Here is a 13,439-nt window from a genome sequence, read left to right as displayed (position 1 = left end):
AGAGAGAGAGTGAAGCAGACTCCTTGCTGAGCAGAAAGCCCGATGCGGGGCTCGATTCCAGGACCCTGGGATCACGACCTTAGCCGAAGGCAGAGGCTTTAACCCACTGAGCCACCCAGGCGCCCCATGAATAACTGTATTTTATACATACATAATGAAGTATTACTGAACCATAAAAAAGAAGGAAATCTTGCCATTTGTAACAACATGGATGGATTTTGAGGGCACTAAACTAAGTGCATTAAGTCAGAGAAAGGCAAATAATGTATGATCTCACATGTGGAATCAAAAACAGCGAATTCATAGAAACAGAGAACAGAGAAAATGTGGTTGTCAGGGGGTGAGGAGTAGGAGAAATGGGGAGATTTTGGTCAAATGATATAGATTTTCAGTTACAAGATGAACAACAAGGATCTAATGGACAGCACAGTGACCACGGTTAACAAATCCTAGAGGAGAACACAAGCAGTAACTTCTTCCACATTGGCCAGAGCAACTTCTTTCAAGACACGTCTCCAAAGACAAAGGAAACAAAAGCGAAAATGAACTTTTGGGAGTTCGTCAAGATCAAAAGTTTCTGTACAACGAAGGAAACAGTCAACAAAACAAAGAGGCAATCCACAGAATGGGAGAAGATATTCACAAATGACAATACAGACAAAGAGATGATATCCAAGATCTATAAAGAACTCCTCAATCTCAACATCCAAAAAACAGATAATTATGTCAAAAAATGGGCAGAAGACATGAACAGACACTTCTCCAAAGAAGACATACAAATGCCTAGCAGACCCATGAAAAAATGTTCATCATCATTAGCCATCAGGGAAATTCAAATCAAACCCATATTGAAATACCACTTTAGACCAGTTAGAATGGCCAACATTAACAGGACAGGAAACAAGTGTTGGAGAGGATGTAGAGAAAGGGGAACCCTCTCACAGTGTTGGTGGAAATGCAAGTTAATACAGACATTTTGGAACACAGTGTGAAGATTCCTTAAGCAATTAAAAATAGAGCTACCCTATGATCTTGCAATTGCACTACTGGGTATTTACCCCAAAGATACAGATGTAGTAAAAAGAAGAGCCATATGTACCCCAATGTTCACAGCAGCAATGGCCATAATCACTGAACTGTGGAAAGAGCCAAGATGCCCTTCAAAAGACGAATGGATAAAGAAGATATGGTCCATATATACAATGGACTATTACCCAGCCATCAGAAAAGATGAATACCCAACTTTTGTATCCACATGGATGGTACTGGAGGAGATTATGTTGAGTGAAATAAGTTAAGCAGAGAAAGTCAGTTATCATATGGTTTCACCTACTTGTGGAGCATAAGAATTAACATGGGGGACATTAGGAGAAGGAAAGGAAAAATGAATTGGGAGAAATCGGAGCTGAAGATGCAACATGAGGGACTGTGGACTCTGAGAAACAAACTGAGCATTTTGGAAAGAAGGGGGATGGGGGGATAGGTGAGCCTGGTGGTAGATATTAAGGAGGGCATGTATTGCATGAATGGAGCACTGGGTGTGGTGCATAAACAATGAATCTTGGAAAACTGAAAAAATAAAATTTAATTTAAAAAAAAACACAATACTATGCTGTACATTTGAAAGTTGCTGTGAGAGTTAAGCTTTAATCTTTTCACCATAAAAACAATAACAACAAAAACCATAAAAACAATAACAAAAACAAAAATCAATAACAAAATGATAATTATATAGGGTACAGTGAAGGATGTGTTGACCAACTCTATCATGGTAAGCATCTTTCAATATATACATGCATGAAATCACCCCAATGTACACTTTAAGCTTAAAAAATGTTATGTATCACTTATATCTCAATAAAGCTGGGAAAAAGAAAAAAAAAACAAGAAAGAGTAGAATACATGAGTTTTTATCTTGGCCCTGGTTGCTGCTTTGGAAGAAAGTTAAGTGTGTCCGTGGACAAGAGAAAGAACATGAAATGTGAGAGAATCAAAGGTCTTCATTGATGAGACCACACTTCATTTATCCCTCTTATGTTTCCCCAAGTATGACTATATGTTCAGTCAGTTTACATTCCTTCTAAAGTTTTAGAATTATGTTTAAAATTTCATTGGGTGGGGGGGTGCCTGGGTGGCTCAGTTGGCTAAGCAACCGCCTTAGGTTCAGGTCACAGTCCCGGAGTCCTGGGATCGAGTCCCGCATCAGGCTCCCAGCTCCAAGGGGAGTCTGCTTCTCCCTCTGACCTTCTCACCTCTCATGCTCTCTCTCACATAAATAAATAAAAATCTTTAAAATTTCATTGGGGGATCTTTAGCTCCTGGGGCTTGAGGCACTTTCTTTTGAATGATGGGAATGATCCTAAAGTGACCAAAAGTCCTTGTCTGGTGAATAATAAAAGGGGGAAAGCTACAAAGTAATGAGACTTCTACCCCCATGTAACTCCCCAAGGGCCTCTGACAAAACTTCCCTAAGAAGCAGTGTCATCACAGAACACTTGTGCAGCCTCCTACATGCCTCCTCTGATCAATGTATTATCTATGTCTGCAATTCTGATTAAAAACCTCCATCTTACCACTTAGTCATACAGTGCCTATGTCAAGGATATTAAGAAAAAAACTTCTTGTTACACAATTCTCTATCATAGATATAAGAAAGTCAAATATTAAAAAAAGTCACATCTCAGAAATAAGTATCAACATTCTGCGGCCAGAAGGACCACAGTCGCTCAAACTTGAACTAGAGAAAAGAAGGGGAAAAAATGAAATGCAACTATGGATATTTTATTTCAATAACTTAACTGACTTCCAAAAGTAACCTTTTATCTTTCCCATACAAATTATCTGAACTGCTGTCTTATTCAAGGTATATGCATTCTATTGTATCAAGTGGTATGTCAATAAACTTCCAAGGAGTCCAGACCCAAGGACATGTCCAATACCTGTCTGACTCACATGCAGGTTTCTCAGGGCATCTCCTGGGGGTCAAGTCAGGATCCAGTCACTGATCTAGAGACCCCTACATGTTTCTTTTAAAATTTGCAGTTCCTTTAGGGCCATTTTCCCCAACATTCATTAGGTGCTAACTACCCAACATAAATATTAAGAGCTGTTATTATCTCAAATGACTATGAGTATTTAGATTTTGATGATGAACAGCATGAATAGATCCATATTTAGGAAAGCAACAAGAGTTCTCTAATGAGATCGTGAGTATGTCACAAGCAATGCAATCATTAGTCAAAACAAAATTCTACTTAATTAGCCAAAAGATAAATGGGGTGGGGGGTGTCATCAGCAGCTGGCCAGGATATATAAAGGGCCCAGAGTAGGACAGAGACATTCACACCTGACAACACCCAAATCCTCTCATCAGTCCAACCCTAACCAACCCCAGACACCACCATGTCCGGCTCCTGCTGTGGCTCCACCTGCTCCTCCTCAGGCTGTGGGGGAGGCTGCTGCCAGCCCTGCTGCCAGCCCTGCTGCTGCCGCGACCCCTGCTGCTGCCGCCCTGTGTCCTGCCAGACCACCGTGTGCCGCCCCGTGACTTGCACCTGCCGCTGCACTCGCCCCATCTGTGAGCCCTGCCGCCGCCCCGTCTGCTGTGACCCCTGCGGCGTGCAGGAGGGCTGCTGCCGCCCCATCAGCTGCTGCCCCACGTCCTGCACGGCCGTGGTCTGCCGCCCCTGCTGCTGGGCCTCCACCTGCTGCCAGCCCATCTCTGTGCAGGCGCCCTGCTGCCGCCCTCCCTGCTGCCAGCCTGCTCCCTGCCGCACCACCTGTAGGACCTCCCCCTGCTGCTGAGAAGTGTACTGACCATCTAGAACAAGCAATCAACCTTCTGAAAAAAAAAAAAAAAAAGCCATATTCTCATCTCTACCTACCAAACCTCCTGCCCTGAACCATCAAAATCCAAGCCAACCAGATGATGAATGGAAATCCAGGCTCATCTCTTAAGACTTGGACTGTTCTCAAGTCTTTGTAACAGTATCAACTCCCTTCTTCCCACTGTAGATCTTGGGTCTTGTGGCATGCTTGTTTTCTAATAAACTTCTCTTCTTTGGCCTAGAAAATTACTTATTCATTCTAATTCTTTTCATTAAATTTAAATAAAAAATGTACTGATTGCCTAACATTGGCAAATCACAGGCTAGATGGTATACAACAGCAATTAAACGAGTTAAAAATGTGCCCCTCTTTTAAAAACTTCTAGGGAGAGAAATGAAAGTCATAATAATGCAAGTAAAAATTAGAAAATGAAAAAAAAAGTACAACACACTTTGGTGTCAACAGAGAAATCACTATTGATTGGGGAGAGCAAGGACTGAAAAGGGAACTAGCATTGTATATGGGTTAAGATTTTGGCATGCAGATCTAAGGGCAGATGGCATTCTCAACACTGGTAACAGTGTGGACAAATGAATGGAGAGAAGGATTGTTCAGAGGATAGTTTGGCTGGGAACACTGGACATAAGTAGAATGAGCAGAGAGCAGAGAGCCCAAAGGCATAATGGAAGATAGATTTGGAAAATGTGTGTGCTTTGAATACTAACCAAAGGAGTATGCCCTTAATGCAATAAATTCGAAGGACCTGTTGAAAGCCGTGGGGAAAGAGAATGGTAGACAGGCATTGGGTAACAGGATGATTCTTATGGCAGCTGCTTATCAAAAAAGAACTCCAAAGTCTGGACATATTACGGCTATACAGAAACAAATTAAGAGGCCATTGTACTGGTCCAAGTGATACACAGTAAGAACTGAACTAAGATGATAGCCACAGAATAAAGAAGACACAAAGAATATGGCAGACATAGAAACCCAAGGTATGTTACCTAATATGAATGTGGGAAACAAGAAACAATTAAAAATCAAATGTGTTACTGCGGGTCTAGAGAAAACCCTTCTGGCCAGAAGACACTTAAAAGAATCTGAACTATTCATGCTGATTTACTATGTGATTAAAGTTACTACTCCATAACATTTCTGCTCACTACTAATATTTCTATTCCTGAGCTATTATAAAGTATTTCTTTTTTTAAAGTATTTTCTTAATAGGAGACAAAGAGTTTTAATAATTTATTGATCCTGAAAAATAGCATGATATAAAATAAAATGAACTGATACAGGAGGGAGTTTTATACCCAGCTCTTCTGTTGTGCTGTGTGAATAAAGTGAGTCCAAAATGCAGTCACTCCTGGACTCAGTAGTATACTAACATCAGCTGATGCCAAGAAGAAATTAAAAGTAGTCTGTACCACAACATCAGTGTTACAACTTAAAACTATGAGAATGGATGATAATATATTTGACTCTTTCCCTTGATTCATCCCTCCTATCAATACTACAATGATTTGTACACTAGAGCAAGATATGAAACAGATTGAATCTTGTTTTCTTTTTTTTAAGATTTTATTTATTTGACAGAGAGATCACAAGTAGGCATAGAGGCAGGCAGAGAGGCAGGCAGAGAGAGGAGGGGAAGCAGGCTCCCCACTGAGCAGAGATCCCCATGTGGGGCTCCATCCCAAGATCCTGAGATCATGACTTGAGCTGAAGGCAGAAGCTTAACCCACTGAGCCACCCAGGCACCCCTAGAAAGTATTTCTTAAAGGTGGGATTTTCATTTTATGTAACTATACCATGTGTCCTGTGAAATGATATTAGGCCAAAGAGCATGACAATTGATTTTATGAGGGGGAATCAATAAAAGAAAAAGCAGGAGTTAGGAGATAATTTTTCTGGATTACAGTGTATATAAGGCAGGGTAGGAAATGAATGATCAAATATCATTCAATAGACATAAGTGCAAAGAGATTAAATATCCTTATACTTAAGATATAAGTGTAAAGGGATTGATGTTGTGGAATGGACCACTTTTAATTTTCTCTGAGCTTCAAAAAATTCAAAAAATACCATCTAGATAATCTACATAGCAGTGATTTTTATTACCTTTCATAGAGAAATACAAATTATACTTGAAATTTTGTGTGATACTTTCCTAATTATTGGCTATGAATTTTAACCTTTTAAATTCATGCTAATAAAATATCCACAATAAATTGGAACGGAACCATTTTTGTTCTACAGATCTTCTTCAGTGATATATTCTGATGTCTAAATGTGTGAAGTTCAGGAGAGATCATGGGAATTGGAGAGATCCAGTTTCTGGAAAAATCTATGAATTTCTATGAATGTGAAGTTTATCAGAGTTTTTATCTGGCTGACTGTAGGGACTATAATCTTATTAATCAAAAAATACAAAGACATAAAAGACAATCAGTTGTTAATAATTTTTCTCTGGAAACTTGAGTCTGGTGAATATGACCCTAAAAATTCACATTATCTTATGAGTGACAGTCACTTTGTCAGGTGATATGATTGTAAATGCAGAATGGAAGCTGAGACTTGAGGAGAAATTATAGCATTGTTTGGAAATGAAACAACATTTCTACCAATGACAAAAACATTTAGTGAGCATTAGCTGAGCAATAAGGAAAAACCAATCTGAAATGCATTTAAAATAACTCAATATTTGAACAATCAAAGGACTCTGGAAAAGCTTGTTTAAAGAGTAACAAGATAAAAATGCTGCCCATCACAAACACAGGAACTGGCCAAGACCTATAAAAGGCCCAAGTGAAATAAGCAGCTCTAACCCAGAAACTCCACCAAGCAAACCAACTCTCAGCCGAGCTCCTGACATGGCCTGCTGCTCCACTAGCTTCTGTGGATTTCCCACCTGCACCACCAGTGGGAACTGTGGCTCCAGCTGCTGCCAGCCCAGCTGTTGCCAGACCAGCTGCTGCCAGCCCAGCTGCTGCCAGACCAGCTGCTCCCAGCCTAGCTGCTGCCAGCCAACCTGCTGCCAGACCAGCTGCTGCCAGCCCAGCTGCTGTGGGACCAGCTGTGGCACTGGTGGTGGCCAGGAGGGTGGCTGCGGAGCTGTGAGCTGCCGAGTCAGGTGGTGCCGCCCTGACTGCCGCGTGGAGGACACCTGCCTGCCCCCCTGCTGCGTGGTGAGCTGCACACCCCCAACCTGCTGCCAGCTGCACCATGCCCAGGCCCCCTGCTGCCGCCCATCCTACTGTGGACAGTCCTGCTGCCGCCCAGCCTGCTGCTGCTACTGCTGCCAGCCCAGCTGCTGCCAGCCCACCTGCTGTGAGCCAACCTGCTGAAGACCTTCTAAAGGAATCCTGAGAAACTGGCACTTCAAAATGAGCCAATGTAGAGTCCCAACAAACTTCTGAGCTCCAATACTCATAACCCAGCTTGTGAACTCTTGTCACATGGCTATATAATTTTCATGAAATGTGAATTTATAATCAAAAACCAAAAATATTTCATAAACCTAGATATGAATAGAAGTCCAGAGGTTAAGAGGAATATGTAAAACTTTACTATAAATATCATCTGAAATAGTTCAACAGCTCATTAGATTTGGGATTTAATAAAATTTTATTCTTCAGTGATGAAGTCATGGTTGGAGCTTTCTTTTCATTGGAATTTTTTATTGCTATTGGGGTACTTGGATTTCTCAAAATCATACTAACTGTGGTATGGCAGTATGGTTGGTCTTTATTTTTGTCCTTTTATAAAGGTCTTTAAAAGACGGTTTTCCTTTGTTTTAACATTAAGTGGCCCAATACTCTGCAGCCAAAATGTATGATTAAAAGAATCTATCAGTATTTAGAAATTATTTTCCAAGGTCCTCACATGTGCAACTGGTGGGCTAGGTGTTCCAGAAGATCAGCTTTAAAAAAAGGAATTTTTATGTCATTTAGCTTCTTGAGGTGTTGCCAAATCTATTCATTTCATTCACATATGACTCTGTGTACAATTCTTTGAATTACTAAGGATATAAATGGGTAATACATAATCGGAAAGACAATAAACACAAGATTTCAAAATATCAGCATAAAATGTAAAGACATCCCGAGTTCTTGTTCTCACTTTGTAACTAAGAATCCATGGATTCTTGAGCAAGACCCTTCGCCTGCCTGAGCACCAGTTCAGAAAGCCTGGAAAATGAAAGAACTGACTTCCATTGCTTACAACATCTCTCCCCGGCATTGGACAGATTATTTCCTAAACAGGCAATGCACTGACAGACTCTTCAGATGCACAACAGGGAAAAAGTGTTCAATGGTCAAATACGTTGCATGTATTTTCACCATCTTGAAGGTTTTCAAAGCACATTAGAACATTAAAGAAAGCTCTATAACTATTACTCCCAAACTGATTTAGAGAATCTTCCACTCATTTATTACCAACTGACATCCTTTAACACTAGTATTCCTCAAAATATACTTTGGAAAATAATGAAAGGAAATTCCAACTAATGCTTCTATAACATCTATATAGTTGTTTCATGTAGTGTTAAGTAGAAAATAAATATTCACTATAGGAATGGATTTAAAGGAGCATGATCCTGGCATTCACCATGCCCATTCTTATTCTAATCTCCAGAGTTCTAGAATGAAGCAAGGATAAAATTTAAAAAAAAACAAAAAAACAAAAACAAAAAAAAAACACCTAATAAGAACTTCCCTTTTAATGGATAAAATCTTTGATTTTAAAATCAAAGTGGTAAACCAGTGGCTGGAGATAAAGGGGGAAGGGGAGTGATTACTCAAGATTATTAGGGATTCTTCTAAGGTGATGAAAAAGCTTCTAAACTAGAGACAGGAATGGTGGTTGTAAAACATTATGGATGCACTAAACGCCACTCAATTGTACATTTTTTAAAGATTTTATTTATTTATTTGACAGAGATCACAAGTAGACAGAGAGGCAGGCAGAGAGAGGAGGAAGCAGGCTCCCTGCTGAGCAGAGAGCCCGATGTGGGGCTCAATCCCAGATCCCTGGGATCATGACCTAAGCCAAAGGCAGAGGCTTTAATCCATTGAGCCACCCAGGCGCCCCTCAACTGTACATTTTAAAATGGTTTAATATATGTTATGTGAATTTCACCTCAACTCAAAAACTAAGTCAAAGGGATGCTGTCTCCACTAGCACGACTTCACCAGAATTAGAAAAAGTCACTCCCTTTAGGTAGACATAGTCTGAAGAATACACAGCTTACTGAGCTTGCGCATCTTTTTGTGAAGAAGATTCTCCAACTTCTGAGTGGACAAAGCTCCCCAACAGGGGAAACCTACATATTCATACACAATGTGTCTAAAACTGGTTCAATATTGTGCCCCTCATATATCACTCTCTTATCTTCCAACAGATTAGGAAGACTTAGGTTTGCTGTACCTTTGATTTAGAAGGCTTCAGATTAGACCCGAAAGAGCCAGGTTGCCATTCAGAGAAAAAATCTTATTACTTGATTTAGAATAAAAAGTTGGGAATGTTCAACTCTTTGGTATATAAACCACGTCTTATCACTCAGGAACCTAAGTAAGGCAGAAGCAGCTGAATTAAAGAACTAGTAAAATGGACTTTAAGGAATTGAGAGACACCCCAAAATTTACACTAAAAAACCCAGAACCTTGATCTCTTAAAGAAAAATAACTCAAATATTAGAATCTATAAACAGAAGGCAAATATTCAATAATAAGAGACAAACACATCCTTTCTCCAAATGGTATTATTGGGTCTGGGCCCCATTGCTTAAATGAAGTAATGAAAACCAAAGAGAATATGCATAGTAATAAAATACTTTTTTAAATGTAAAGTTCCTGGCATTATTTTCTCAAAGAAGACGACAGATGGGGAATTCCAGCCTTTAAACAAGTCTGAAAAATCTACACAGCGAAACATCACAAAGGACTGTAACTTCTTACTCCATTTGTATGAAAACCAATCAAGAAGAAATAGATTTAAGTGATAGAGGAAATAATTTTTATTTTCTTGACTTACTTAGGGAAGATAAGAGAATATTCAGATTAGTCTATGGCAGAAGAACAGAATTCTCAAATTTAAGTGTCATACCTTATGTGATGGATTAATCTTATGTAACAACTTGACTAGCTTAAGGAATCCCCAGATAGCTGGTAGAACATTTTTTCTGTGTGTCTGTGAACGGGTTTACAGAAGGAATTAGTATATGCATCTGTAGAATGAGTAAAGAACCTGGGCTTTCAGCAATGTGGGTGGGTATCATCCAATCCTTTGAGACCCCAAATAGAACAAAAAGGCAGAGAAAGTAACAACTGTTCTGTGGCCTAAGCTGCACATCCATCTTCTCCTGCCCTCAGACTTCAGTGCTCTTGGTGGACTTCTCAGGTTCCCTATTTGTGTGAACCAATCCTTCACAATAAATCTCTTCCTACATATTTTTATATTTATCCTACTGGTTCTGTTACTCTGGAGAACTTCATCTAAAACACCTAATAATTCTCTTAGGGCAACAAAAGACCAGAAACAGAAAACTGAGTTAAGTTTTGCACCAAGGGAGATGCTATAAACAGTGCCACACCAGAAAAGCCAGAAATGGAGACCTAAAAGACAATACCACTATGTCCAGTGCCCTTACCAGGAAGTATTTCAACTCCTCAAACATCTAAATTTTTGCAAGGGGAGATAAATGTTTTTATTATTTATCATTTGTCAAAATAAAAGATTCTACTGAATTTAAATATGAATGAAGTAGCTCCGGGAGATTGTAATGGTAATAAATCTACATGTTCCAAACATCCAAGGTAAATAAATAAATAAATAAATCAGCTTATCAAAGAATCTGTGTGGTAGATTTGCTTAAGGAGAGGAGGCAAAAAACTCACATACCTTTTAACTCACATTTGATATGGGATTTGAAAACTTCTTAATTCTGATTTGAGAAGAGTTATGATCTTAACTCAAAGCTGTCATTTCTGGAGAAGCAGAACTAAAACTTGGTATTCTGATTCAAACTCTGTATGTGGTATTTTAACTTCCATTTCCCTACAATATAATCCATACTCAATGAAAGCCAGGTCACCTTTCATTGTACCTACACAAAAATTTCATCTTCACCCTCATCAGTTGTCTCAAATTATACTAACTTTCAACGAGTTGGACTAGTTCCTAATATGCACAGTAAACTGCAAGCTGCTGATCTAACACACCATAGTGTGTCATGTGCTCCAGTGTTAATACTCTGTCATTTTTATGCAGATAAGGATATTTAAATACAGAAGACATCCTAATACCAAAGTTTAGATGAAGTCTCAAGTCAAATAGATTAACCATTTTAAAAGCACTTGAGATTTTTCTCAAAACGTGCTTATTATGGAGTTAAAAAAAAAAACACCAAAAATTTCCAGAGAAGTCCTAATAAATAGTGTTATTACTCATCCAAAGCTCTGCCTTTCTTCCCTGGACTCTAAAAAGTTTGAAAGTGAACAAATTTTTACATCTTTCTTTTACCCTTTGATTTTCTCTACAACAATTGCTTACATGGAAAACAGAGTACTGACTGCAGTGGTTGAATAGAGTTCAGTATGGAGTCAGATGATGTAAATTCAAATTTCAAATTCACCACTTGTTGCTGTGAACCTGGGCAAGAGATGTAAATCTGCTTGAGGCTCAGTTTCCTTACTTGGATGATGGAAGTAGCTATAGGCATGGCTCATATGACTGCAGTAAAAAATTAAATGAACTGATAAATGCAAAGCAGTCAGAACCATTTGCACCAAAGTGCTCCAGAAATTGTGATTAGTAACAATTCATCCACATTCCTCAGTCCCCCAAAAAAGCATCCCTTTCTGGCCAGCTGGATCACTTCGCCTCATAGATTGAAGATGAAAAAGATAAAGAGGCAGCAGTTGACATTGGAACCACATTGCTGGGAATTAAACTGTCATGTGAGACCCAAGAGCACGATTATCAGAGTCAACACTGAGTAATACAACATTCCTTAAAGGTGAGGCATCAATTATTCTTAAGGTAATCACCAAATTTTAACAAATATGGGGCATTTGTGTTATGTACCCAGAGAACGCCAATGACTACTTGACTGTGGTAAAGAATCTTAATTGAAGACCAAATAAAATGAACTTATAAAAGCTTTCAGAAGTTGAACAAATAACTCAGGAATAGGGCAATTATTATTCAGAGACAGATTATTTATACACAAACAAGGAAGAGATTTTGAGAATTATGTAAATCATAGCTAGTCAAGGCTTATAAAAGGCCTGATGTGGAAGTCACCACCAAAACTCAAAAACTTCTCTTAGCAACCCAACTCTCAACCCAAGTCCTGACCATGGCCTGCTGCTCCACTAGCTTCTGTGGATTTCCCACCTGTGCCACCAGTGGGAACTGTGGCTCCAGCTGCTGCCAGCCCAGCTGTTGCCAGACCAGCAGCTGCCAGCCCAGCTGCTGCCAGACCAGCTGCTGCCAGCCAACCTGCTGCCAGACCAGCTGCTGCCAACCAACCTGCTGCCAGACCAGCTGCTGCCAACCAACCTGCTGCCAGACCAGCTGCTGCCAGCCCAGCTGCTGTGGGACCAGCTGTGGCACTGGTGGTGGCCAGGAGGGTGGCTGCGGAGCTGTGAGCTGCCGAGTCAGGTGGTGCCGCCCTGACTGCCGCGTGGAGGACACCTGCCTGCCCCCCTGCTGCGTGGTGAGCTGCACACCCCCAACCTGCTGCCAGCTGCACCATGCCCAGGCCCCCTGCTGCCGCCCATCCTACTGTGGACAGTCCTGCTGCCGCCCAGCCTGCTGCTGCTACTGCTGCCAGCCCAGCTGCTGCCAGCCCACCTGCTGTGAGCCCACCTGCTAAAAGCAAGCCTGCTGATTTCTGATTTGAAGTTTCAACCTCCAAATCAATTCATGAACTAATTATCTCTTCTAGCACCCATGGATGGCTAACAAATTCTTGAATTTTTATTTGGTTTTTGTTGTGGGGGATACCAAATATTTGGGCCTCACAGACCCATCTAATTCCATTCAATTCCGGAAAGACCTTGATCACCCCAATGACGCTGCCAAAATACAAACTTAACTCAAGAAATTGCTTCAGCACACATTTGAATCTACTCTGTGACTCAGTGTCACCGATGCCACAGAAGAATCATCTCTCCTATATTTACCTCCTATACTCCACCTTTCTGCAAACTGCACTTTTTATGAAAGAGGAATAATATACCAATGCCTATTAAATTATATCTATTTGGTGCAGCAAACATATCTCTTTCTCTTCATTGAATGTGTTTGTGATACATATTTCATAAAAAGCCACAAAAGATTTTAGTCTACCTTTGCTATACCACAATTATTTCGAGGAAATTTTATCAGATCTAATGGAGGTTAATCCCCAGAGAAAGATAGAGCAAAGGCAGTTATAAAGGGCCTCAGAAGTGGCACAGGCTCTATTTCCATATCCTGACCTCATAAAGTACTTTTATAACCAGAAAGTTATAGAAGCCAGGAACTCGGAATCCAGAGCCAGAATATGATGTATTTTTTTAAGTCTGTTAAAGGAATGCTCTTTCACGCAATCTTCAAACTCT

The 13,439-nt window shown here is 40.1% G+C and overlaps 3 protein-coding genes across 3 annotated transcripts in view; all 3 read left to right on the top strand.

The window, feature by feature from the left end:
• Window positions 1–12,709, top strand: part of LOC309851446 (uncharacterized protein) — a gene marked incomplete at both ends in the record, with an annotated part of 110,077 nt that extends 97,368 nt beyond the window's left edge. Inside the window, 1 exon segment of the mRNA XM_082706766.1 lies at window positions 12,305–12,709. Within this exon segment, the coding sequence (XP_082562892.1) occupies window positions 12,305–12,709 (405 nt within the window).
• On the top strand, window positions 3,403–3,804 carry LOC309851200 (keratin-associated protein 2-3; the record flags this gene model as incomplete). The annotated part of the gene is made up of 1 exon (XM_082706078.1): window positions 3,403–3,804. The coding sequence occupies one exon, from the start codon at window positions 3,403–3,405 to the stop codon at window positions 3,802–3,804; it is 402 nt and encodes a 133-aa protein (XP_082562204.1).
• On the top strand, window positions 6,702–7,175 carry LOC309851197 (uncharacterized protein; the record flags this gene model as incomplete). Its single annotated transcript, XM_082706077.1, has 1 exon — window positions 6,702–7,175. The coding sequence occupies one exon, from the start codon at window positions 6,702–6,704 to the stop codon at window positions 7,173–7,175; it is 474 nt and encodes a 157-aa protein (XP_082562203.1).
• Window positions 12,710–13,439: the final 730 nt, after the last annotated feature.

Source organism: Mustela nivalis (genome assembly GCF_964662115.1).
Source record: "Mustela nivalis genome assembly, chromosome: 17".
Classification (NCBI taxonomy): Eukaryota; Metazoa; Chordata; class Mammalia; order Carnivora; family Mustelidae; genus Mustela; species Mustela nivalis.
Note: the sequence above shows the minus strand (reverse complement) of the source record. Positions and strands in the feature narration are given on the sequence as shown.